The following is a 24,872-nucleotide window of genomic DNA, read 5'->3' on the forward strand; positions in this document are numbered from 1 at the left end:
CAATATGTTTTAAACATTTTAATCATCTGTACAAACTCATCGCAATAAAGGACTGGTGACAAAAGAAATAATGACAGTACAACATTGTCTGTATGGATCTGTCTGCTATTTGTTTTGTTTTGTAAAATACATAATAAAAAAAACTCATCTACAATATAAACACTGATTCATACCTAGTTTCATTAAAACAAATGTACAGACCACTGACGTACCATCATGACAGTGTATATTATGTGTCAATTTCCAATTTACAGTATCATAATGAAATGCCATATAATAGTTGAGCTTCATCCCTTAAAGTCTTAGTGCTCCGAAGCTGGACTCCTCTTATTTTCATCCCCTTGTCCTGATATTCAAACTGCTGTTGCATCAAGTAGGATTCAGATTGAGGACTTCACAGCTATGAAGAAAGAAGAAAAACAAACAAACAGGAAAACAGGTCTTAGAATAATACATTTCAACACTTTCAACACAATAATACATTTTCGACACTTTTGCAATTTTTTACTTCAGTCACTAAGCAGTATTTAGAACGTCAGTCAAATAAAGGGCTATTTTAAACACTATTTTAGGATCTAAAATGGCATTACACAACACATATTTTACAGGTTATAGATATTGTCAAACCAATTAGGGTTAGGGTTAGGGTTACCCTGAATTCCTAAAACCTTCAGTAATGACTGGGCATCAGTGCTGCTTACAAGATAAAGAAATGTGTTATGGACAATAAAAGCCATATCCAATGTCTGGATTTTTGATGCAATTTTCAGAGTTGTTATCTTAAACCAGCTGTTTTCAAACTTACTTTTAGATGCTCTAGTTTAGCAGCTCTAACAAAGTAAAAGGGAAAACATTGTATTTTCTTGAAGTCAAAATGTGAGAATATATAGAGTCGTTCATGCTTATTGCAGAGTTAAAGTGAATTACATTGCTATAACTGTATACTTGTTTATGACGAAATGATTGTGCTATTTACAAATGTAAGAGACATGAATATGTTTCTTTAAAAGTAACAGGAAAGTTATCTTACTTAATCCACATGCTTTCAATTTGTTTAACTGTAACTACAGATGAGACTGTTCGCTCCATTTCTTCCACTATCCAGGTCATCCAATTTAGTCCTGGTATTTGCACTGTAATATTTGGTGCATTTGTATCTGTTTGAAAATCATTTTTGTGCCCATTAGATACAATAAAAGCTGAATATGAACATTACAAACAAATAAAAAATAACATGTTTACACAAAACTCGGGTATCAACAAAAAATCTTTCAACTTAAAATGCACTCCAGAACCACAAAACACATGCTGTAACAGAACATGCATGTGTTTAAACATACATAAAACTCTTAAGAACATGTGATGTTTTTTGACACAAATTTTACCCTCATGTCAAAGCGGATGCACAGAGGAAAATGTGTGGAGGAGAAAACCCAGAGGAAAACATGAAGAAGAGCCAGAGGTTTACAAAACAAACCACCCGTCAGGATGAGAGCCCTGTAAGCCCATCAGGACACACTGCCATGCAGCACACAGCACAGGCAACAAAGCACATTTTCACACAGATTAGTATTCGGAGTCCTCACGCTTGTTAATGAGGCTTGTGAAGGAAACAACACATATGTCGGCTCTGGTGACACCAGTTACTTACTGAGCTAAAAACCCCCCAGCTCTGAGTCAGACCACAGTAGAGAGGCCTACTGCTACATGAGAAGTCTTGCTCTGGCAAAAACAAAACAGCAAAAAGGTTGTGAGTGAAACGGAAGCTGCAACTATTCTCTACCACTTGCCTTTAAATTCTCAGAATCTGAAGTCCAATCTGAAATATATCAGATCATTTAAATAAATACTTTGCCTACAGAGGTTACAATTTGCTGGTCAGTCTTAACAGCCTGTGTAGTTTCGGTAATCAGGTGAGAATAAAAGCTCCTTGTAGAGATCAATGTGTGACTTGGAAAAAAAAATAAATAAATAACCTTTTGAAGATGACACTCTTCTCTACATGAAGCACAGGTTCCTGTTTAGATTTATCAAGGTGCCAAGTGTAAAAAACAAACATGTTCAGTGTAATTGCAACAGCTTTGACTGGTCTCAGGATTCATCAGGAGGTGGGAGACTTGAATCGTAAACCTTCTCACCTCTTCACACTACAAGATCTTCTCTGCTGTCTGTCAATGATAAATACAATACAATAAAAATTGGAGTTATAATCAGGCTTTAAAATCGTATATGCTCCTGGCTTTAAGCTTCTTCAGACAAATAATTCACTTTTTTTTCCAAGGTGCTAAAATTCTCCCATCACTATTCTTTCTAAACTCTGCTGTCATTGTTTGTATATGAAGGCGAATCCAAAAACGACAGTTTAGAACGATATGATTATAGGAGCTTAGATTTTATTTATTTATTATGTTTCTCAATCAGCGTGTCCTTCTTCACACCTTATAAAAAGTAACATGATGGCATTTTTATGTTCTGCTTCCAGGGCATCCAGATGTACACATTTATCCAAACAGAATAAGTGTGATGAAAATAATTATTAAAAATACATGTATTTATACAAAATATACATTAAGTCACAAACTTAAAATGCACTGGACTCTGTATCAGTGAGTAAATACACTTAGTTGCCAGTTTATTAGGAACCCCTAATAGCTAACACTAATGCAGTCTAATACAACAGTCCTGGAATTACTGCAGGGCTGTTGTTTTAGACTTCCATTAGTTTTTCCATACTACTAGATGTAGTAGTACACTAGTCCTACTATTAGTAGACCTATTAGCGTATTATTAGTTAAATTTTAATCTCTATAAAAAGCTGGATGTGAAAAATATCACAGGAGCAATGAAGAGGTGATGGTGCACACAACTACAATGCATCCGTGGTTAGATTACATTTCTTTCAATACAAAATTAGACAATTAATGGAATCATCATCATCAGAAGTGAAGCACCTCATGTGGTTGACCGTCCCAGACCTTACTAACACTTGATGCCGTGGTCTATGAAATAGCACAAGTAGAAAATATACAAGCAAAAATGCTAAAACAAAGGACTCCAGAGAGAGCCAGAAATAATAAATGGGTGTCACCACAGCTATGCTTTTTCTAATATTTCCCAAAATAAAACCCCCTCATGAAACAAGGCGACGTCAACAGTAGCGCAACATCAGGTCATTTCAGTATAAGAAGATAATAAGGAAGATAATCAAACACTCACTGCAGTGATGAACTTGGTGCCCTGGGGATGGAGGTCTTCATCCTTCTGGAATATTGAAGGAGACGCTATGGAGGAGGGAGGTGTGGAGGAGCAGAGGAAAGAGGAGGGCTCGCTGTCGTTGTTGTTGTAGGAGTCCATGACAATGCTGGGGTGCTCAGGTATGGTGAGGGTACTGAGCCCTGTTACGCTGTCCGTGGAGGTGCACTGGGAGGACGTCTCTGAGCTCTCAGTGACTGTGACACAACAGAGAGAAAGATACGTTAATGCTGCTCCACTGGATCAAGCCAAACGGAACTCCATTAAGCGGGCAGGTATCAAGCTGGGCAAGGCTTTTAGCTATTATGTGTAGGATTTAAATATTCTCCTAGAAGAAGCAGCAAAAAAGACAGTGATCCCCATCTACTTTTATTTTATATCTAATTAATTAGGATAACTTTGAAGAGATCTGTTTTCATTTTGACATTAACGCGTATTCTTCTATTGATAAGTGAAAAATTACTATATACTATATATATTATTTATTTATTTATTTATTTTTAAAGTTTAAGCTGTTTTTTTTCTGCCCAGATTCAATTTCCCCACACATCCAGAAGTTGTTGTCTTCTGCTGTAAGATGACACTGGCTATAGCAGTTTATATTAAATTACATTCTTGTGTAACACTGACAGCTCCAAAAATACTTTAAGTAATAAAAAGTGAAGAGACAAATAAGGAGAAATCACAAATGAGCTGCAGAATATGTGCCAGAGAGCCCCCCAAGAAAATAAAAAGACAATTAGTGGTTAAACTACATTGTTTATGGTGAAAATGGTATTTTTAAAATGTTATTTTCACAATTTTTCTGCCTCTAATGATCAACAGTTTTTAATAATCAAAATAAACACAGATACGACATCTGACTTTTTTAAAAGACAGCTGAGAATAGCCACTCACTCATAGAGGGCTGGCTCCCGGTGTCCTGCTCCAACTCGTCCTCCTCTATGCAGTCGTAGGGCCACTGGGCAAAGGAGGGAACAGTGGTCATTGCATATGGATGTGTGTGTGGGTGAGACGGGGAGGAACACAGGTGGAGATTGAGCGAGCCCAGCAGGGAGGAGGACGACTGGCTGCTGGAGGAGGAGGTGCTGCTGTTAGAGATGGTGGAGTGAGGTCTCTTGAACGAAGTGCAGTGCTCAAATGAGGGCACGGCGATGGAAGCTCTTGTCCTAGACTCTGTCAGCAGAGAGAAACAAAGCGAGCTGTGAGATCACGTCAGGGAGTTAGAGTCACAGGCATGTATGCATATGCCTGTGGTTTTTAATGGTGATAATTAAGGTGTGAATCTTTTTTACAGCATCGTTGGTAAACCATGAAAGAGAGGTAATGTAAAATAGTTTACCGTGGGCGTAATGACACTTGTAATTCAGTATGGCTTAGATTACATCTGGGGTGTATACTTAACAAAATCCTCAGAACAACTGTAAGCGTGAGCCAAGTTTTTTTTGTGGTTCAGCAAAGAAACAATTAGCGAATCACTAATGTATTAACTAATGTGTGCCTACTCTCAGAGAGAAACAAAATAGAGAAGGAAGGGGGGGTCAGAGAAAGACAGTTAGAAGGAATCAACACACACTCAGGGTTAAAGTACAACAAAGTGTACAGGAACAGCTCACCTGACCCCTTCATTATATAGTCAATGGCTCTGTCACTGATAGCTGCATCACTAGGCTTGATGTCCATGAAAGGTTTGCTTCCAATCCCCATAGAAACCATCTCCTGCATGCGCAGCTCTGGAATAGATATATATATATATATATATATATATATCGTTATTGACAAAATGTGAATGTTACCTGGACAGAAAGTAATCTGAATTTCACAGTATTTGTATTGAATCGTACAGGGAATAGTTTGTGTAAAACTGGACAGTCTGACAGAGAGACACACCTCTGTTTCTGAGCGCCTGCCTCCACAGGATCTTGCCAATAATGGCTGTCCACACAGCCTTGACCTCTGCAGAGCCGGCTTGAAGTATAAACGTGTCCTGTGACTTCCTCCGACGGAACCAGATCTCAAAACGCAGGCCGCTGTCACCAACATTTTCAGTCATACCTATCTCTGCTGTCTAAATAGAAAGGAGTGGAAAAAAAAAAAAAAAAAACATGAAATTTACTGTCATTATACAAGCAGCGTAAAAACTGCAAAAAAAAATTATCCTCCTCCTGAAACAATAAATTCTCACTTTGAAGGACTGTTTGTAGATGTAAAAGTCATATCCTCCCTCTATCTTCTTGGTCTTGCTAAAGAGGATGAGGTCTTCAAACAAGAAGACATGGCGGAGGTATTTCCTCCGTCCACACCAGACTATGAACTCATCCTGGCAGCGGAGTTGACCTTGTTCTTTTAGGTTTACCTGGAGAGGAAACACAACCGTTCCCATGCGTCAGAGAGAACAATACAATTCCTGACAGGGATCTGACCTCACTCTACTGTATACATAACAAGATGACCTCGACTTCCAAAATTGTTTTAAAGACCTCTGTCTTGCTAGATTGTAAACAAAATAAGTGATACTTGGCTTTTATGCTGACATCCAAATATTCATCATAGCAGCACATGGCTCTGGCCCCATGTATTACTACTTACATCACAGCCCCGAATGGCATCCATAGCCAGCAGGTCGTTGCCGTGGCGAAGCTGAAACTTGACCATCTCCTCTGCGGTGTGTAGGTCGCTCAGCTCCTGCTCCTGGGAGTGACTGCACTCCTTAATCAGGTCTTTCAGCAAAAGAGCATATTTACTCATCCTCTGAATGGGCTTCAGCAAGTAGGACGCCAGGTCCATCTTGTCCCCTAGCTCCAGCTGCTTATTCTGGAGAGACACACAGCGAGGATTACTTATCGTGGTGTTACTGCTTGACTCTAGATCAATTCTGTTTATCTTTTTTAAAACTGTTTACAGTTGAGCTGAGGCCATGTATTAGAGCCTGACCAGTACTAGTTTTCTAGGCCAATGTCAATATCGCTATTGAAGAGTTCAAAAAAAGTTTACCTTAAACTTGGTTACTAAAGAACCTTAAGAAAGATATGAACTGAGTGGCAGTTTAAAAATGAACTTTTTACTACCCTCTGGTGAAAAAACTATGTACTGGCATAACTGTTTCCAAATTAACTCAAATATCTCTGTTCCTTAAACAAAAAACATATTTTTTGGCATTTCTTTGCTGTAACTTTGTATTGTTCATTGCAGTCATATAAGTCGATACCTATATATTTGTAATATGCTTAAACTGTCCGTCTATATCAGCCATGTCAAAGCACTGGTCGGGCTCTAACGTGTATATTGTTTAAGATCTCTTTAGTGTTTAATGATGGGTTTGCTTTTTTTAGCCCTTGAGAGAGGGACACTTCTTCCCTTTATGATATGAGACATTTTTGGGGGGCTGCACCTTTCTCAAATGTCATTTTGAACACAGTGAGGATGCGTCACTGTGTGAGGAATGTACCCAGAGCCAGAGCTTCCAGACGCACCTTAAAGAATTCGTTCCCATGGCTGCTGAGCAGAGTGTCGGACTGGGGTTTATTCTTGCTGTACAGAGCATACATGCCAAACTGATCCTCCTGCACACAAGATTAACAGGTTACAACACTGACTACAGTAAAAAGCACGCGGACATTTCAGTGTGCTTTGCCAAACACTAGGAATGATTCAGCTCCCAAGAGACTGTAACTGTAATTGTATGGGTTTCGCCATCAGTTATACTCATTCTTTTGCTGACAAGTGACTTAAATACATAGGTATACAACCCTTAATGGAACAGTGTGATAAAACAATGCATGAAGTTGTTTGGAGAAAATTCAGCAACTACAGGTAAACACATCATTACAGTGACTCTTGTCGAGAGCCACCAGACCTGAGTGCTGTTTTTAGCCTGTCAGTGTGCTGCTTCTGGGCACACTGACTGTCTGCGCGAACTCACGTGTCTGAGAAAACAGCTACTGATGGACAGCGGGGAGTGCGCACACGACTCCAGATCCTTCAGGAAGTACTGACTGTGGAAGTCCCACAGTTTCTCCACGTTCCCAAAAATGATGCTGCGCTTCCCCCGCAGGTCCTGGGGCAAATCCATACGCTCCATCTCGGGGAAATAGTGCTCAATGATGTAGCTGAGAGACCGCACATACTCCCTCTCTGTGGAGATCATCTCATCCATGATGTGCTGGACTTTACTAGTGAATAGAGAGAAATAACAGGGTATATGGCTAAAAATATCCTTGAAGGTATTTACAATTATTGATAATACCATACGACTTTAGGTAATTTAAAAAAACGTTATTTATTTCATAATAAATTGAATATTTTGGGGTTTTGGGCTGCTACCGAATAACTTATTTCATCTTCGTCTTCATTTTTTTTTTTAAATAGTTTTCACATATTATAGTCTCAATATCTAATACTGTATATTAATAGTAAAAATAATTAACAGATTACCAGTTATCAATAATCAAAGTAACTTTTAGTTGCAGCCCTAAAAAAGTTGCAGCCCTAAAAAAGACTATATCATCACTATATTACCATCGTCATAAGTCTATGACTAACTTTTTCTATGACTAACACTAGTTTGAACGTGGGGCAGACAAAATAAGAAAAATAACACAAGAGAAGCGCTTTCACTTTAACTAAAACCATAACCAAACAATATTTGTCAGTGTTAAGTTTTTTTTGTGAGCATTTTACTGAAAATATATTATAATTCAACACAGTTTGTAAAACAACTAAGCAGGACTGAAGCTTTTGAAGGCAAAGGGTGGCTGCAGTCTTTAGTTAGTCATGTATTTCATAGATTTGTTTCTGCTATTTCGTCCATGCCCTGTATATTCATACATATTTTGTTTGTTTTTTACTACATACATACAGTTTAAAGTAATAGTCCAGTTTATGTTAAATATCCATTGTTCTGTTCCTCACCTGCTCTGTTTCTTTCCGTCCCCATCACTACGTCTGTTATGAACTCTGGAGGGCGTGGACATGCTGCGGCTCCGTCCTAACGCAGGGCTCATCACATCAGGTCTCTGCAGCTTCTTCTCTGCAGACACATTATTTGCCACTTCCAAACCCTTGATGTACACACCCGTATAGCCGTGAATATGGCTGACATCTGAGTGACCGCTGTCTCTTGGTGTCAGCTCGTAGCTCATGGTCTTCTTCATGATCTTCTTCATCGGCTGCTTGCGGAGACGGGCAGCCCCGGTGTAGACGGGCTCCGAATGGCAGGAGATGGTTGAGTCGATGGTGCAGTCACTGTCCGTGTCGTCAAACATGGACGGACTCTGCCTCAGTTTGCTGTCACAGTCAGGCGGGAAAGTGAAGTGTGAGGAGGAGGAGACTGAACTGGAGGGGCTTTTGGAGAAAGGCCCAGCAGAATGAGGCTTGTTATCCTCAAAAGTCAACGATGTAATTGCCCGAGGTAAAAGCACACAACCATTAGTTCCACCCTGCTCTGTTGAGGCGATCTGACTCTCTGCAGTCTGTAAAGACGACGTCGTATCAGCAGCTGTGCAGTTTTGGGCTGCCGTCATGGCTCGGGCAAGAGTCTCTTCCAGCTGCTGTTTGGTCTGCTGACATTTGTGCCAAACTGTATTCCACTGCTCCAGCTGCTGAGGGCTCTCCAGGGAGAGCACCATGTCATTGAGGGTGCTGAAGTTGTCCAAGGAGAACTTGGATGCCTCGGTGTAGTAATCCTGCAGGATTTGCACCACAGATGGCGAAAGTCTGACACCTGTACTATCCAGGCTGAGGTGATGGAAATAATCCTGACAGTGGTCCATCCACTGGTTCGCCTACAGATATGAAAGAGCGATAGTAATATAGTAATAGTAATATAGTAGAGCCAATTCGAAGATCAGAATCCAGCTTTTAGGTTTGTATTCTTAATGGTTTAAGATTTATCTTTTATGGTACTGTGAACCACTTTGCATTCAAGAATATGCTGAATCCTAAAATGCAAATGTAAACTGTAACATAACTTTTCCCAGAATACAGACCCGCTTTTTTAATACTTACCGAGTCATAGAACTCATGCAGGGTGGTTAGAACGTCCAGCTGGGCCTTCCTCCGCTCCACTCTGCTCAGGATGGAGCCCAGGTGCTGCTTAAAGTCGAGGAGAACCGAGCCTGGGAGGGACTCTGGAGACTCTTTCACAAGCTGCAGGCCGTGCCTCTGTTGATGCTGCCAGGATAAAGGTAAGATCAATTTAGCACTGACCGTCTTCTGATATTAGCCATGGAAGCTAATCTACAAGAAACAGGTTTAAAAATTGTTGTGGAAACATATTGTGACGCTATTTACCACAGATTCCTCCAGAAACTGATCCAAGCTCTCTCTCATCTCCTTAATTTTGGCCACAGACAGAGTTAACGATTCCAAAGGTACGAGTTGCTTCTCTCCCTCTACACTGAACCAGAGTTTGATCTGAAAACAGAGAGGATTTTTGATGGATTTGTTATTTAATTTTGTACCGAGAGCAGCGCAGATGACCACATCTAGAGAGAAATAAAGTTTGAGGTCACCTGTTGTGTTTGCTCCTCAAACTTGCGCACCTCCAGCAGGCTCTCTAACTGTTTCTGAGACTTGTTGGAGAGGATCACAAGCTTATGAACCTCTTCATCTACTTGGTTGTACAGTGCATTCAACATGTCTATAGCATCCCTGAATGAAAAAAAAAAAAACATGGCTAAAGAGGTTATCAAAAGTTGTTTTTTTTAATCGTCATGGGTACTACTCATTGTGACGCTTGGTTGAGAGTCCATCCACTCTTCCTGCAGTACCTGTAGTTTTCATTCTCACAGGCCTCTTCCTTCCTGATGCGGGCGAGGACAGTTCCTCCCTCTAGTCGCAGTCTGTTTAGACGGGTGTCATCTAGCACGCACTTCATGAGATGCCTCTGCTGTTCCATCACCTCAGACACCTCCTGAATCAAACATGCACAGAGGCAAATGAATTATGTGAATCCATACATCTCCACAGTGTATCTAGACATAAATGAAGTGAAGTAACTGCTTTATTTCAAACTCAAAACAAAATCCTGTCAAGGTTATTGATCTCGACTGCACAAAGATCATGAAAGTTAACCATAAAACAAAGTCCTCAATTGTTTACTCCAGCAGAGAGCTATTGTATGTCAGTAGAGACACATAAATCAGAAGGCCAGACTGCCCGCAGGGGCTGGGTCTGACCTTAGAGGTCTTCAGGTTGCCGCTGTTGCTCAGTGTGCTGATAGACTCCTGAAGGGAGGTGATGGCTGCGCTACAACTGCTGGCAAATGGTTCGATTTTCTGTGAGAGAAGGGGGGAGAAAGAGAAAAACAGAGATGGAGGGAGATAATTAGCTGTGTTAAAAAACACTGCATATTACTAGAGTCTCTCGCCATTCTTAAAATCTCCAGGCCGTTCTGGAGAAAAGTAAAAAATTGGCCCCTGTCCCTGCCTGAAATGAAAGGGGTTGAGCCAAGAAGTCATATTTGTATATCTCAAACTGATCATGTTTCAACTGGAGAAGTCCTTTCTTGTAACTATACATACACACCTTGGCAAAACAGCAATTAGTACAATTTCCTCTTTTTTCTTACAAGCAACAAACTTCTAACAGTAAACGAAAAATTATTTTCAGAAGGTATCCCCACCCTCGCAAAGCTCTTAAGTAAGTTTACAAATGCAGTATGTTTATAAGGTTGGCTACAGTCCAGCCCCCTCTGTTACACCCACCTGTCTGAAGTAGATCCATTGGTTGTGGTCGTAGTGGAAGGTGCCCTCTAAGTCTCGTGTCAGCTGGGTGTGGTCGATGTGTTTCAGCAGGGCCTTCAGAGATGACAGCGTCTCAGTCTGTGGCAAGAAAAAGAACAAACAAACACACACGCCCAGGTTTCAGTTGGAGTGTGTTTCCTGTCTCCTTCAAAGCTACATCAACTGTAACTACCCAAAGGCCAAGTCCTGCTCACCACCAATCTCTGTCATCATGGCCTATAGCGATGTAATTAAATAGGGATTCATCAAATCTGAATACAGTAACAGATAGGCTTATCAAACCTGATTCTTGTGAATCCTTTATCAAATCTACCTAGATCAAGTATACAATAACATGAATACATGACTTAATTTGAATTACTTCGTATCCATCTGATAACAAGAGTCTTTCTTTACCTGTACATTGATGTCTCGCTCAGGTTTAGCTGCTGCCTCCTTGTCCACCAGGAAGAGAACTGAGTAAAGTGCATTTGATGCTAGAGCCTGAAAAACATGCACATGCCTTTTTTTAAATAGTCTCTTAAAATGATGAAAATAAAAATTTCAAGATGTGTATTTCTGAAGGAACGGCTAAATACTGCAAAACAGGCATTTAAAAGGATTCTAATGTATGTGTTGTGGTTTACAGAATTATCAACCTTACATCAGAGAGCAACTCATCATCGTAACATGGTGATATGTCTCCTGCCAGTTGGCTGCAGCCAAGCCGCTCCCAGTGTGTGGTTAAAAACAGACAAGTAAGCACAGGCTTCCCCACAAGAGCCCTGAGGCCAGAATTTCTGGGGAAAATGTCTTGGAAGTGCAGTCGCTATAACCTTAAGGTGTGCCCCTTTTTAAAAACCAAACTGTGCCAGAGACTGAGAAGCATAACAATAGGAAATGTGTATGGAATGCCACAGTGAAGGAACAGAAAGAGACACAGCATTACAGCTCAGAAGACAGCACATATTTAGCAAGGCGTGTTGGAGGGTAATTACTCATTTTCCACTGCGCGCTCACCTGCAATTCGGACAGAGATGTCAACAGAGCTGGAACAGGCTGCTGCCTCCTGCTGTCTATTACAACAGTTAGACCTTGATCACGCCTTTCTTTCCTGAAACCAAAGTATTAAAGTTAGTGCACTGTCTCTGTCAAACAACTGACTTCATGCACTAATCTATCGTGACAGCTACGAAACCTTTGCAGCGGGATAAATCAGGAAAACCTGAACACAGTGGTATTTTTTCTTTTGTCGCATTTGAAGTTGGGTTAACAGACATTTATTTTGTGCAGCCTTGGTGAATATAGGTATTATACTGCTTTACAAAAACTATAACGTACAATTAGTCATCTAAGCATGAACAAATATCTAGCAGTTCCTCCTGGAAAAACTTCTCAAGTTTACTGCCAGTGCCTTTTATTAAAATGCTGACTTTTTCAGCAACACTTAACTTAAAGTACCCCTATTTAGCATTTATGAGCAGTATATGAGCATTGAAGAAATGGTTTATAACAAACTATGATGTAGTCGTAACTGTTTATTAATGTATTTGTCAACAACTGCGACTCCTCCTGTAAAGCACCCATAAGTGGAGGCTGCTGTATAAACAGATAATGACTGACAACAAAGTAAATCGCAGTTGCAATAAGATAAAATATGTCTTCATAGGACTTGACACCTTTTCATTCACCTATAAGCTCTAAGCAGTGTTATGGGAAAATGTAAAATGTATTAATAAGGGGTGATGGGACACTAGTTGCAGGATCCTCAAGGGTAAAGGTCAGGTGTGAAAGATCCGGGAGTTATTCTTAACACAGAGAAAATAAAGCTTAAGTATGTGTGACTTACCGCAGTGTGGAGTAGTAGTAGCCCAGTAAACAGGTGAGGTCATTGACCGTGCAGCTCTCACCTGCCCACACCTGAGCTCTTGTGCACACCTGCAGCACTGCCCTCCCACTGCGATCTCTGTTTCCTGGAAGAGAGGAGGCCAGCAGGGGGGCACCACTTAGCACTCACAGATGTCTATATCAAAAATGCAACTGTTTAAGCTGCACAGTGTTATGTCAATGTTGCCGTCTAACTGGTATAAGATATTAAGGGGAGCTTAAGGGGGAAAAAAGCACTTGAAAGTTTCTAAAAGTCCTGTTAAATTAAAAATCAGGTGGTGAAAATCAATGGCCAGATACAGGAATACCCAGTTTTGGATTGCAGCCTTTTCCACAGACCAAACACACGACACTATTAACAAGAAATAAACAACTAATAATATAAAAACTAAAAATTTACATAAACCAGCCACGGGAAAGACGTGTTGGACATGTGGTATATGATGATTTAAAAGGAATTTTGTGATAAGTGATTTTGTGATTAGTGAAGTTTATTAGTGAAGTTAATAAACAATGCAAACATCATATTTCATTGCTCAGTGATGCTGATCTTGAAAAGAATCAAAATGTGTTTAAAACTGAGAACAAGACAAGGGAACTCTCCACCGTACATCTCAGCATTAAGCACATTTTTAATGTGATATAAAATTTTAAGTGATATAAAATTGTGTGATAATGTAATGGACAAAACAAGACAATTTAATGACTTCAGCAGTTCTAATATGCATATGATACCTATAAAACAAGCTGATGGGTGGAAACGAAAGCATCGCCCGCCCCCTACCTGCCAAGATCACAGCACCCGATTCGAGTAGGTCTCGATTGACCTCTGACGCCAGTTTGGGGAGGGCTGAGTTACTGTCATATGAAGAGTTCGATACTGAAGCCAGCCTGATGGCGCTCCCATTGGCAGCTTTAGGACTGTGCGACTCCTCTCCACTATGTTTGCGCCGCCTGCTCTCCACGCCGATGCCGTCATCACGCTGTCCTGTGGAGATAATTAGGAATAGTGAAATCTACGGACTGTCTAAGTGATATGTATGGAGCAACTGTTGTATAATAACACAGTACAATCAATTGACATTAGAAGTTTCCTTTTATCTCAGTGCTTTCTTACCTCACCGTACTACCTCATGCAACAAGCGTGTACTAGTGGTAACATACATAGGCGTGCTCTTGTATTGAGTTGACACTGATTCATCATGGAGACCAGGTGTTTAATCAGTCTTAGTCATGGGCAGCTCTGGTGTTATTAGACTCTCCTATCTTCACCTCCTCCTCTTCATACCTCAAGGCTCTATTTATAGGAATGCTGCTCCTGACATTCCCAAGTGGTACCACAGTTTTAAGACTTGATCCTTTTCCTGAGGCAGCGAAAAAAAAGCGTGCAGATTTTCACACAGAGCATAGTATCTGTGTATGCTGAATACTTCACTGGCCAAGAAAGAATGTCAACAACTGGGATAACATGGACTGCACAGTATGCAGTAGAGCTGCAACAATTTATTGGTTAGTTGAATTGATCAACAGAACGGTATGGAAATAACTGTTGATTTGAATTTGATTTGTAGTGCTTCTCTGCCCTGACGGCAGCTCTAACGGTGACATGGTAAACACCTTGGCCTGCTGTGCCCCATGTTTAAAGGACCAAAGTGTAGCAGCAAAATCCAGTCTACCCACTCCCCTTAGTTGTGGCTTTTTTGTTGGGTTTTCCTTTTGTTTTGCCAAGACAACACCCACGCAAAACCTCTAACTCACTGGTTGAATCCATTACTGATATCATAGACTTGACCTACTCATTTATTGGTGATTTAAATATTTTGTAAGTGTTTTAAATAAATCTACTTAATTATTGAGTATACTTGTATGTCTCCCATCCTTGTCATAGTCTAAGAGCCGGGTTAAAACAAAAGTTGACATCAATATTTTATGACACCGCTGCAAATACCATCTCAAAAGAGGGGAAAGCACAGTTATAAGCAAGGCCCTCCCATTTTTGCGAACATCAGTCTTCAAAGTTTTAACAGGCCTAAAACTTAACATAAATCCTTGACAGGCTCCCAACCAGCTCTGCTGAAAGATCTGTGCCTGATGGACACCTGTTGTGTGTTGTCTTTTTAAACAGTTTGAGGCCTCTTGCATTGTCCTGCTCTGTTCTGTGACAGTAAACCCTCCCAGCTCAGCCTCTATTGTCTTCAAACAGTCAGTGCATTTCCTGTTCGACTGTGTGGCCAGGCTTGTGTTTGCTGCATGTTTCCTAAATTGCTTTGTTTTCAGAGGAAGTGACAAAAGTAGAGTAAAGCCTCCTGAGTATTGTCCTGTGTGAAAGTCTGTTTTTTTTGTGTACTCTACTGGATGCAATTTAAAGCCATCAAAGGGGCTAAACCTGCACTGGTTGCTGCTTTAACTTACTGATCACATAAAAGAAAGACAACGTGTTTCGATATTACAGAGTTTGCTGGCTCATATCATGAGTGATTCAACCCTTGTGGAGTATTTTTTCAGAGTGGTGTGAGTCAGTGCGAGTTAGGTCTCATATTTCTGGAGTGAATGGACTCTGCAAAGACACAGGCCCAGTTTGAAAGGCTTTTTTCCCCTGTGGATCCCCAGTGGCTGATTGGTTCACAAAGGAAACTTTTGTAAATGAGGCAACCCATCTGGGATCAGTGCAGCTCCCATCCCCAGTAACACTGTAGGGTCATCTCATTGTGGGATGCTGGGGTCCCTGTGGCTAGTTTACAGGGTTTACAGGATCCTTTGTTGCCTTTGAAATGTCGTTGTGGGAAACCTGCTTTGCAAACAGCTGAAATACAATCCTCTCTGAGGTAATCTCAGCAGCAGTGATGTGATTTAACTACTGTATTTTTGCTGGGTGCTGATGTAGTGTTGTCTTTAATGCATTTAAATAAGCAAATATATGATTTATTTAAAAACAAATCTGGCCACACAGCCTAACCTTGGACAGTGCCAACTGTGGTCCGGCACTGTCAGGATTCAGAGATTTAAATAAATTCAGTCACTTTTCACCTCACATTTCAATGCCCGGAAGAAGCTCTGCTTTCTAAAAACAGCATGATTCCCTTGGTGATATTCTCACATTACCGCTTTCCTGAGCTACCCAGTATGAACCACCACAAAGCAAAACAGAGCGACAGTGGTAAAGAAAACACAGGGTTGCGACTAAAGTTCTGTTTCCAGGGTTGGGCGATACCTGTCTCCTCAATGTGCCAAAAAACACACAGTGCGGGCTTTGAAAAGCAATCTGTCACCAATGACATCGTTAATGCTTCAGAGCTGCTGTCTCAGCTCAGACTCCAGCCACCAGGTGAACTGTTGTAACTAGTCCTGCTGGAGGGTATGATAACATATCGTGGCAGGAAACCAACCTTATCTAGCCATTAAGAGTGAAACTTGGTTTTCACACCCTCAGGTAGTATTATTTGATAGGCGAAAAATGATGAGCAATCGGCTGATGATTCAACCACTGCTGGAGAAAGCCAAACTTATCAACACTGAAGTTTTAGGTTCTGTGAAAGAGCACGTTACTAAAACAAAATCGCTTTGTTTAAAGACATATTTTTGATGGTAAAATTTTCTTCTCAGATCCCATTCAGATTTTTAGACCAAATGTTTAACTATAATGAACAGTGAAGGAAGACTTATTACAATTAAAGGATTAGGTCGGCGTTATTATTATCCCATGAAAAAACGAAAACCAACAATGAGTTAGTCCATCGCTCAATACGTTCAACTTCCCTACCTGGTCTGTGGCACTCAGGGTCATCTGTTCTATTGATGATGTAAATATTTAAAAACGGGTCACAAATATAAAGTGTCATTTCTTAAAAAGGCTCAGTAATTTCTCTAAAAAAAAACAGCTAGGCACTGCAGTTTTAAGCAAACATTACTCAAACAGGAAAAACTGTGCATTTATTGCATTTAATACTCTAGTGAGTATTCATGGCAGAAGCATGATGTATATGGGGTTAACACAAAATAAACTACAGTGCCTGTGTTCATTGTGATCAAGGAAGATGTCATCCAGTACATCAGTGTCACTCACAGACTCACTCTATGGCACAGAGGAAAATGCCATATCAGGCTTTGGCTCCACAGACAATACTTGTTATTATGATACATTTTTTGTTGGTTTTCTTGTTTTGAAAAGATTTTTGACAATAACAAAAAAAACATGATATTGCAAGCCTCACCCTTTAAGTAAAGAAAGCAATGCTACATTGTCCTGCATCCAAAAATTTACCTGGGTAAATGTTAAATGTACTGTACATACCAAAGTATTATCAGCAAAATGTACTCAAAAGGTATTTTGTAAAATGGCCCCCTATAGGTCGTTTTAATATTGTATTGCATCTTGCCAGGAGTATGATTAATCATAACTTCAGTGTGATTTTTGTACATTGTGACAACGAAGGGTTGAACAGAATCACACACCTGACTCCTCTTTGCTGCTTCTCCTCTCAGAACCAGGAAAAGCTGCCTCCAAATCCAGCTTCCCAAAGCGAAGAGCGTAGCCATTCATCAGCTTTTTGGGTGAGATGCTAACTGAACCCCCAGAGGAGGATCGTTCCCGGTGGCCTTTAACCTGGCCTGCCTTGTTAGTTCTCTCCAGTGACTTTGAACGCCGTTCTGCACGTCTCTCGGCACTGCGTAACCCCCTCTGTAAGTACAGCAAAGGTGTGCTGGGCCTGGAGTCATCACTGGTGAGCCAGCTGCGGCTACCCAACCTTCGTGATAAGTGTTCTCTGGAAGAGGTCTGGGTGTCGGGGCTGCTGCCTGCTGTCACTCTTCCCTCTCTTAGGCCAGCACTGTGCTCCGGGCTTTCCTCCAAAATGGACTCAGAGCTCGACCCAAGGCTCATAGGGTTCTGCAAGGCCTCCATGTAAGATTTTCTGAAAAGTCTCCTGCTCTCAAAGGCTACAGAGTCCCTCGGAAGGCGACGTCGAGGGCCTGGGTTGCTGAGGTCTGTACTAAAAGAGAGCATCTTGGACCCTGCCCCTCTCTCTCTCGCTCCACTGTCCTCACCCCCCTCTCCTATCCCACACTCTTCAGTGGGTCTCTCAATCTTAATGATGGTTGTACCAGTGTCCGCTGCTCTGACGCGGTGGCTCTCACCACCGGTTTCCATGTGGTTTCTGCTCGCTGAGGTGGGCTCAGAGAAGATGGAGTCAGCTCCCTGAGAGTGCAGGGACTCTCTGGAGCTGCGGTGGCTGTCCAGAGTCCCTGTGGATCCGCTGGTGCTGCAGGTGCTGAGATGGCCACGGAAGCCACCTCTGCTGCAATGTGCTTGCATGATGGCGTCCGACGTGCTGCTGACAAACAAAGGGTTGACCACGTTCTTCCACGGCGTCCTGTACACAGAGGTACCAGTGGTGAGCAGACAGTTCTGTAGTGGGTTCAGGTTTCGGTCGCGTGTTACATTCTGCAAGAACTCAGCTGTGAAGATGCTGCCATACATGCTCTCTGCAATGGGGATTTCTGCAATGGCCTGCCCACTGGCTGACAAACATTTTATCACTAGCTTGACAGTCTTGCGGCCTAAAGGAACTATCTGTAGGTAGAAGTCTCCTTGCTTTAGTCTGACTTTGTGCAGCGGGGCAAGCTGCAGGACGACTTTCTCATGGATGCAGAGAGGCCACCCCTCATGATAGAACAACAAGCCTCTGAACCTCACCTGAGAGAAAACAGAGAAGTCAGTCAGTACCCACTCTCATAAAACATTATTATCATCCATGTGTCATGGCTCAGCTGTGGTACGCCTTGCATCATTTCAACCAACATCTGCAAAGCTGTGTTCAAACACATGTTTAACTTTAATGGAGAGGAGAGATGTTTTCATGGGACGCACTAGATGAATCACTGTCAGCAATCCTTCGACTAAAGAGGGAAACCTGTCTGATCAGGCCTGGTTTCGCAGCAACCACAACACAAATCTTCACTGTGACAGCATAAAAAAACAGACCCAAAGAGAGAGCAAAGACACGGTGCTCAAGGGTTGGCTTTTTTCATCTCTTTTGAATGTCAAGGCAAGGACTGTGGATGTGATCGTCCTCTGAAGCCTCTCATATTGCCGGCAGTACAATGACTTTCATGCACAGCAGGCTGCTCTCAGGGGCCTGGCTAAACTATTGCTCTATGGCTATCGTCAGTGTAATCACCAGTGAGATGAATACAGAGGAATAAAGTTTCAGTGCTTTGGTCATAGAGCCCTGACCCACAGCAATGAAAGCTTTTGAGAGAGAATATTGAGTTTCACTGTGGACATTAGAGTCCATGGCAGCCTCTCAAACAGACCACAGTTTCCCTCTGTTTCCCTATTCAGAGGAGGATAGCTGCTTTTCAGTTTGTTTTGGGAACAATAATCAAATCTGTCTCAGCCTGGTGCTCCCCCTTCCCACGCAGCAATGATATTCACACTCAGCAGCATTTTTTTCACAAACATGTTGTCTTATCACTCCATTCGCTTATTTTGCAAGATGAGCATTATTCCATGTTTGAAGTGTTTAGGAAAGTACATGTGTTAGCATGTCCTGACACTGTGAACCATGTTTGGTGGTGCTTTTATTGTATTTTCTCCTCATCCTCCTCGTCTCAGAAAAAGATCTCCAAATGTCCTGCAGGAAATCACTAATGTTAGTAGCAGGTAAATCTCTGACTATGTTTTACCCCAAAATGAGTTCAGGAACAAATCACAGTAAGCATTCTTGGATTCATCGATTTAACCTCAGGGGCCATGTCAACGATATCAGCTACTCACACAGGTTTCTTGTTGGATGATCTGCAGAATCTGCTTGGCAGGAAGCAAGAAGTCAACGAGGCAGCGGAGGCCGTCTCCACGGTACTGCCTCTCCACCACGCTGAAGAGCTGCCACAGGACGGTGGCAGCGGTCGCAGTGAAGGGGCGGTACAGGGCCGACAAGGTGTTCTGGATACAGTTGTCCAAAGACTCAGCGTCCTGAGGGAAAAAGAGGCATTTTAGGATGGATATATGTAATTGCGTCAAGCTCGTGCTGCAGTGAATATATTGCGCTAACAGCATCAATGCTCAAGGCCATTTTTCTCATATAATATATAACAAAACATTAGTTCATATGATACTTGGAGAGGTAAGTCTAGACTAGTGGGTCCTAGCCTTTTTGGCTTGGGTCCCCAACCAAATTAACAAATTAAAAACAAAAAGGACAAAAAAAGAGAGCTGGGGTGCGTGTGACCAATTCATTGTCAAAATTAGCTATTTTTTTCCCCTGTGCTTAATTTTGTCATAAAAGGAACAACTAAATAAAAGGAAGAATCTAATTGATATGGGTTTACCAACCCTTTTAGTGCTTTTTTGACCCCTTAAACAACACCCACTTATGAGCCCTTATCAAAGGTTATGGCCTTAATATTGACACAGGCTGTGAGCAAGCAAACCAACGAGTGATTTTTCATCCTCAAGTTGTTTCATTTGAAGGTTTTCAGATGTCTGAAGTAGTACAAGTATCCAGCATTTCAAAAGAGAAAAAGCAAAAATGAGAAGAGTGTTTGCTTTTATCATATTGTGACCCCTAAGATTTTTCCTGGGACCCCTTGGGTAGTCCCAGCCCCCCGGCTAGTAACCACTGGTCTTAGTAACCACAGGTTACACTTCAAAAACTATGATCAAATTACAGGGCATCTGCTTACTGTACATAAATTCAACTAGATAAACATGCAGTGACATATGCACATGATTTACAGAGAATGATCCAACCTATCCAAACAATCAGGAAGTTTAAACATGACAGGAAACATGACATGTCAGCCATGATGGTCTTTCCATTAGAGAGAGGGGAAACACCTGGTAGGAATGACGTGACCCTCAGCGGACACAAACAGCCGAACTGGAAAGTCCAGACTGGACTCCAGTTCTGGCCAGGATGGTGCAATGCTACCCTCTAATAACAACCATGACATCGCTGACTATTATCTGACCCCCACATAACCTGGGCAACCACAATGGTCCCCAAGTAGAACAGAGGACATGTCCGATACTGTTAGTTAAAACTTGTCCATGAATGAGACGGGACATTACAGCAGTCCTGGATGAGGTTGACCTGTTCTTGTAGTTATGTTCATGGTTCAGGCTATGACCTTCCTCTCAGCGGTGACAGCCAAGGCCAAACATCCCTCCGCTATCTGTCCTTCCCGAATGGAACACAACAGTGGAATAGAGACATCTGCCTCTAATGATAACCACACAGATAGACAGCAATGCCAGGAAACGTCCCACACTATGACAACTGTGTACCGGGTTGAAGAATGTGGGGGTGTAGGATGCAGCGCCTCGCAGCTAACTTCCACTTGAATGGCTACACTGCATTTACATGATAATAAAAGCGTGTAAAAAACGATGCATAGAAATCAAGAGTTCTCCTATGCTCTGGTGAATTTAGCCTGTCAGACAGCCCATGTTTCACCCTTTGTAGGATTTGTCCTGTTGATCTAAGCAGCTCAGCACCGTCAATTAGAGGCGAGTGAGTACAGTTCAGTGGATTGGTACACATGCCACCACTCTACTACAAGGCGCTCATTGTGCACTCCGCCTCTCTAAGTGGTATGTGCTGTACAGTGTTGGTGCCCTGAAACAAAACGCCCACCTCCATTAGCAGTCAGCCTGCTTTTAGTGAGACAAAACGGTCTCTGGGCATTAGTCACTGTTGCACCCGGGAGGAGAAGAATAACATGGTGTTTTATTGGAGGAAAGCTAACAATAGGAGGAAAGCCCTCACTACATAGTTAGGACAGACCAGCAAGTTTCTCTTCAGGTTTCCCAAGGCAGAACAAACAGTGGCTGTGACAGAAGGCGTGTTTTGAGGGACAATTACTCAACGTAGCCAATACCTGAGCTCAATGATAAATAAAAACGCTTTTCAACCTGTTGCACAGGAGGGGCTGTCCGTGTAATCCAATGTTACAATGCGAACAGAAAAACTGCACTTATCTAGCTGCATAACACAGTATTTACATTCAGAGATGTTGCAAATAACCACTACATCATCACCGCGGAGATGATATCTTACATAAGGTACAACAGAATAGCTTTCCATTGTCAGGAAGCATTTGAAGCTTTTCAAAAATTGTCACCTGACTAGTGGGAGACATATCTGCACGTCTCAGCAGAGTGACTGAGCTAAGCCGCCAGGGCTGAGCTTCCCATCCGCTCTGAGCCAGAGAGGAATGCAGTGTGTATGGTTGTGTATGTCTAGCCTCAGACCCTCAGCGGGGACAGGAGTAGAGTGGGAAGTCCCACCCTTTCTGATGCCAGGTCTTTCTGAGTGGCTGCCTGTGTGATGGAGGACTGAGGTGGTAATTAATGGCTTCAAGCTCCAGGTGGGACACTTTTGTCTTTGCTGTTCGTAAACCAGCTGTTCAAGAGGTGCACAGGGCTAAACGATGAGACATCAAACATGGTCAACTGTTGTGTTAGTTGGTAACTTTAAAAGAACAGCAACTTCTAAAGCATGTGTCAGAGAGCAAAGTGGAAAAACGAGAAAAAAAAACAAGAGTTAGGGGGAAAGAAAGAGAGAAGGGGTACATCACAGAGAAAGAAAGATTGAGAGACACACAGAGACAGAAAGAGAGCGAGCGCGAGGTGGTCACTGACACATTTAGTGGGTCAGGGACACAAAAGGCGCTGCCTACCAGGCCTCCAGTGGAGCATGAAGCCACCAGGGGAGTGTAACAGGAGAGCCCTGGAGCCCCCATACAGGCTGCTCACAAACCAACCTGCTAACAGCCTCAAAGGCATCGGGCTGACAAGGGCCACAGGTTGCTCAGACCTGCCCTGCTGCCAGGTGCCAGGACGCCAACAAAGTAGCCTGGTGAGACCTGACTATAGAGCCTGCAGTTCAGCTTTTGATCTACACCAGTAGAAATCCTATCTTATGAGAGGAGGAAAGGCAAGGAGAGGGGCCGGGGTATGAAGTCAGACAAAAGATCTGCATACTGTACTAATAACTAATAAATTTAAGAACAACCTTAACTCTTATTACTTATAGAAAGCGAGAGAGATAACCAAGTAAGGTTACTTAACAATGCCCGAACAAAGACCCCTGTTAAATCAAAACATTGTTACATTAAATGTAATTGATCACCACTGAGTGATCAGTGGAATTTTTTCAGATCTTGTGTCTTAATTCAGTTTTCAGTCTCTTTTTTAACCAGTGTCTTAGCTTAAGACACATACCTACTTTTTGAACTTAACTGTACTTGAACACACACACACACACACACACACACACACACACACACACACACACACACACACACACACACACACACACACACACACACACACACACACACACACACACACACACACACACACACACACACACACACATACTAGATCACAGATACATTACACACAAAAACACACTCTTCAGTGGAGAACAGCATAATAACAAAATGGCATTGTAAAATGACACCGTAGCAAATGTTAAATGTTATCTCAGCAGATAAACTTTAACCCTGAGAGGGCCACACAGCTAGTTCTGTTGGGTGACAGCGAGATCAACAATAATGGGAGTCTGGAGGAGATAAACTGGCCCACCCACTTGCGTATAGCAAAAGTCACTGTTTTTAATTTTCCTATACTTTACATTTACATTCCTATGACTTGACTGTAAAGCAACAACACTTCCGCTAATCATCAGGCTACAGAATTTTTTGTTACATTTATGTTCAATGTATTTTTTCAAGCAGGGTCATAAAAAAGCAAAGGATATAAGGTAAGTCACAGAGTGGGAGCAGTAGTAGTATTTTTTTTTTTTTAATAAGACCAAAGGAAACAATACTGTGGCCCAATGGAGTAGTCGGGGGGGGATTACAAATTCCCACATTAGTTATCAGAAAGATTTGATTTATGTCATGAGTAGGCAACAAATGACTTTGTCCTACAGGATGTAAACAACATTGACAGGATACTGTTCCGAGCAGCCCCGACAGACTTCACGCACCCTATAGATAGATGCACTGTTTACAACGTACTTACTAGCACTCATATTCACATATTTGATTAGGCCTTTGCATAAAGGAAATCCCAACAAGAAGGTAAAAGCTGAATGGAGGGCCTTCAAACAATCGGAGCAGTGACGAGCAGAGACAAAGGAGACTAACAAAGTCTGTTGATACCTCTGCAGGGTAAATATAGAATGGATGCATACCACAACAAGTGGGAGGATGATAAAGAAACCTGGCTTATCAGAGAGGATACAAACTTGTGTTCTTCACTGACCCCATAAATGATAAATAGCATGGGAGTCAAATCTTGTTTTCATTCTTTTTTTCAAAGTGAACACAGAGTACTACAGACAGGAGAATATCTGATGACAGTATTTTGCTTAGAATGCAAACATTTACATACTATGACCTATTAATGAAAAAACCCTTAATGAGCTCCCTTCTCTCTCACTTTATGCGTGTGTAAAAAGCTGCCTGCTATAATTTGGCTGCAGAGCAAGAAGTCAAAATATCAGCTGTCTGCAAGCTGAGGCATTAAAAACATCCATCCCCTGAATGCGCACAATAACACACGCACAACACAGTCGGTGAAGGTTCCCAAGAAGCCAGGTTTACAGCCAAAACAGAAGAAAAAGAAAAAAAAAAATACGTTAAAACACAACACACTGAGCTTAATCACTCAAGAAAGAAGCACAAGACGGCAACTTCCAAAAAAGTCCCAGTAAATCTATAACGGTGAGAAAATTCAAAGCATATTTCAAGCTCGTACCTTAATACTCAGGTAGTTGTCACAACTCCGGGACTTTGCTCTGGAGTGCATCTTGCCTAGTGACAGCATTTAGACACACGAATAAAATACCAGACTGCAGTACGTAAACAAGTGTCATCAAGTCCAAGCGCTGGAAGCCAGTGTATGATCCACTCTGTCAGTGCTGTAAGTCATGGCTGTGATATCAACAGGTCCAGTGCCATTTCTCTCCCCTCTCTCTGATTCTCTGTCCGTCTGCT

General features: G+C 41.9%; 1 protein-coding gene across 7 annotated transcripts; it reads right to left on the reverse strand.

Moving 5' to 3' along the window:
* Window positions 1-133: 133 nt before the first annotated feature.
* On the reverse strand, window positions 134-24,872 carry zgc:158766 (uncharacterized protein LOC100009641 homolog). Of its 7 annotated transcripts, none has more exons than XM_040118667.1 (24): window positions 24,634-24,872; window positions 19,639-19,836; window positions 17,316-18,555; window positions 13,648-13,851; window positions 12,826-12,949; window positions 11,997-12,090; window positions 11,394-11,480; window positions 10,959-11,075; window positions 10,431-10,529; window positions 10,023-10,165; window positions 9,765-9,903; window positions 9,544-9,666; window positions 9,259-9,423; window positions 8,164-9,035; window positions 7,175-7,424; window positions 6,726-6,815; window positions 5,842-6,066; window positions 5,438-5,608; window positions 5,143-5,320; window positions 4,869-4,985; window positions 4,150-4,428; window positions 3,217-3,449; window positions 1,652-1,722; window positions 134-400 (listed from the first exon to the last, which is right to left on the reverse strand). In XM_040118667.1, exons 1-23 carry the CDS (start codon window positions 24,700-24,702, stop codon window positions 1,678-1,680), a joined length of 5,262 nt encoding a protein of 1,753 aa, XP_039974601.1. In that variant the 5' UTR covers window positions 24,703-24,872; the 3' UTR covers window positions 134-400; window positions 1,652-1,677. The 7 variants fall into 7 exon arrangements, 6 of the variants coding, with proteins under 6 accessions (XP_039974601.1, XP_039974602.1, XP_039974606.1 ...); XM_040118668.1 differs by having other exon boundaries at window positions 134-1,157; XM_040118671.1 differs by lacking the exon at window positions 134-400 and adding an exon at window positions 2,139-2,168.

This window comes from Xiphias gladius, chromosome 22, assembly GCF_016859285.1.
Source record: "Xiphias gladius isolate SHS-SW01 ecotype Sanya breed wild chromosome 22, ASM1685928v1, whole genome shotgun sequence".
Lineage (NCBI taxonomy): Eukaryota > Metazoa > Chordata > Actinopteri > Istiophoriformes > Xiphiidae > Xiphias > Xiphias gladius.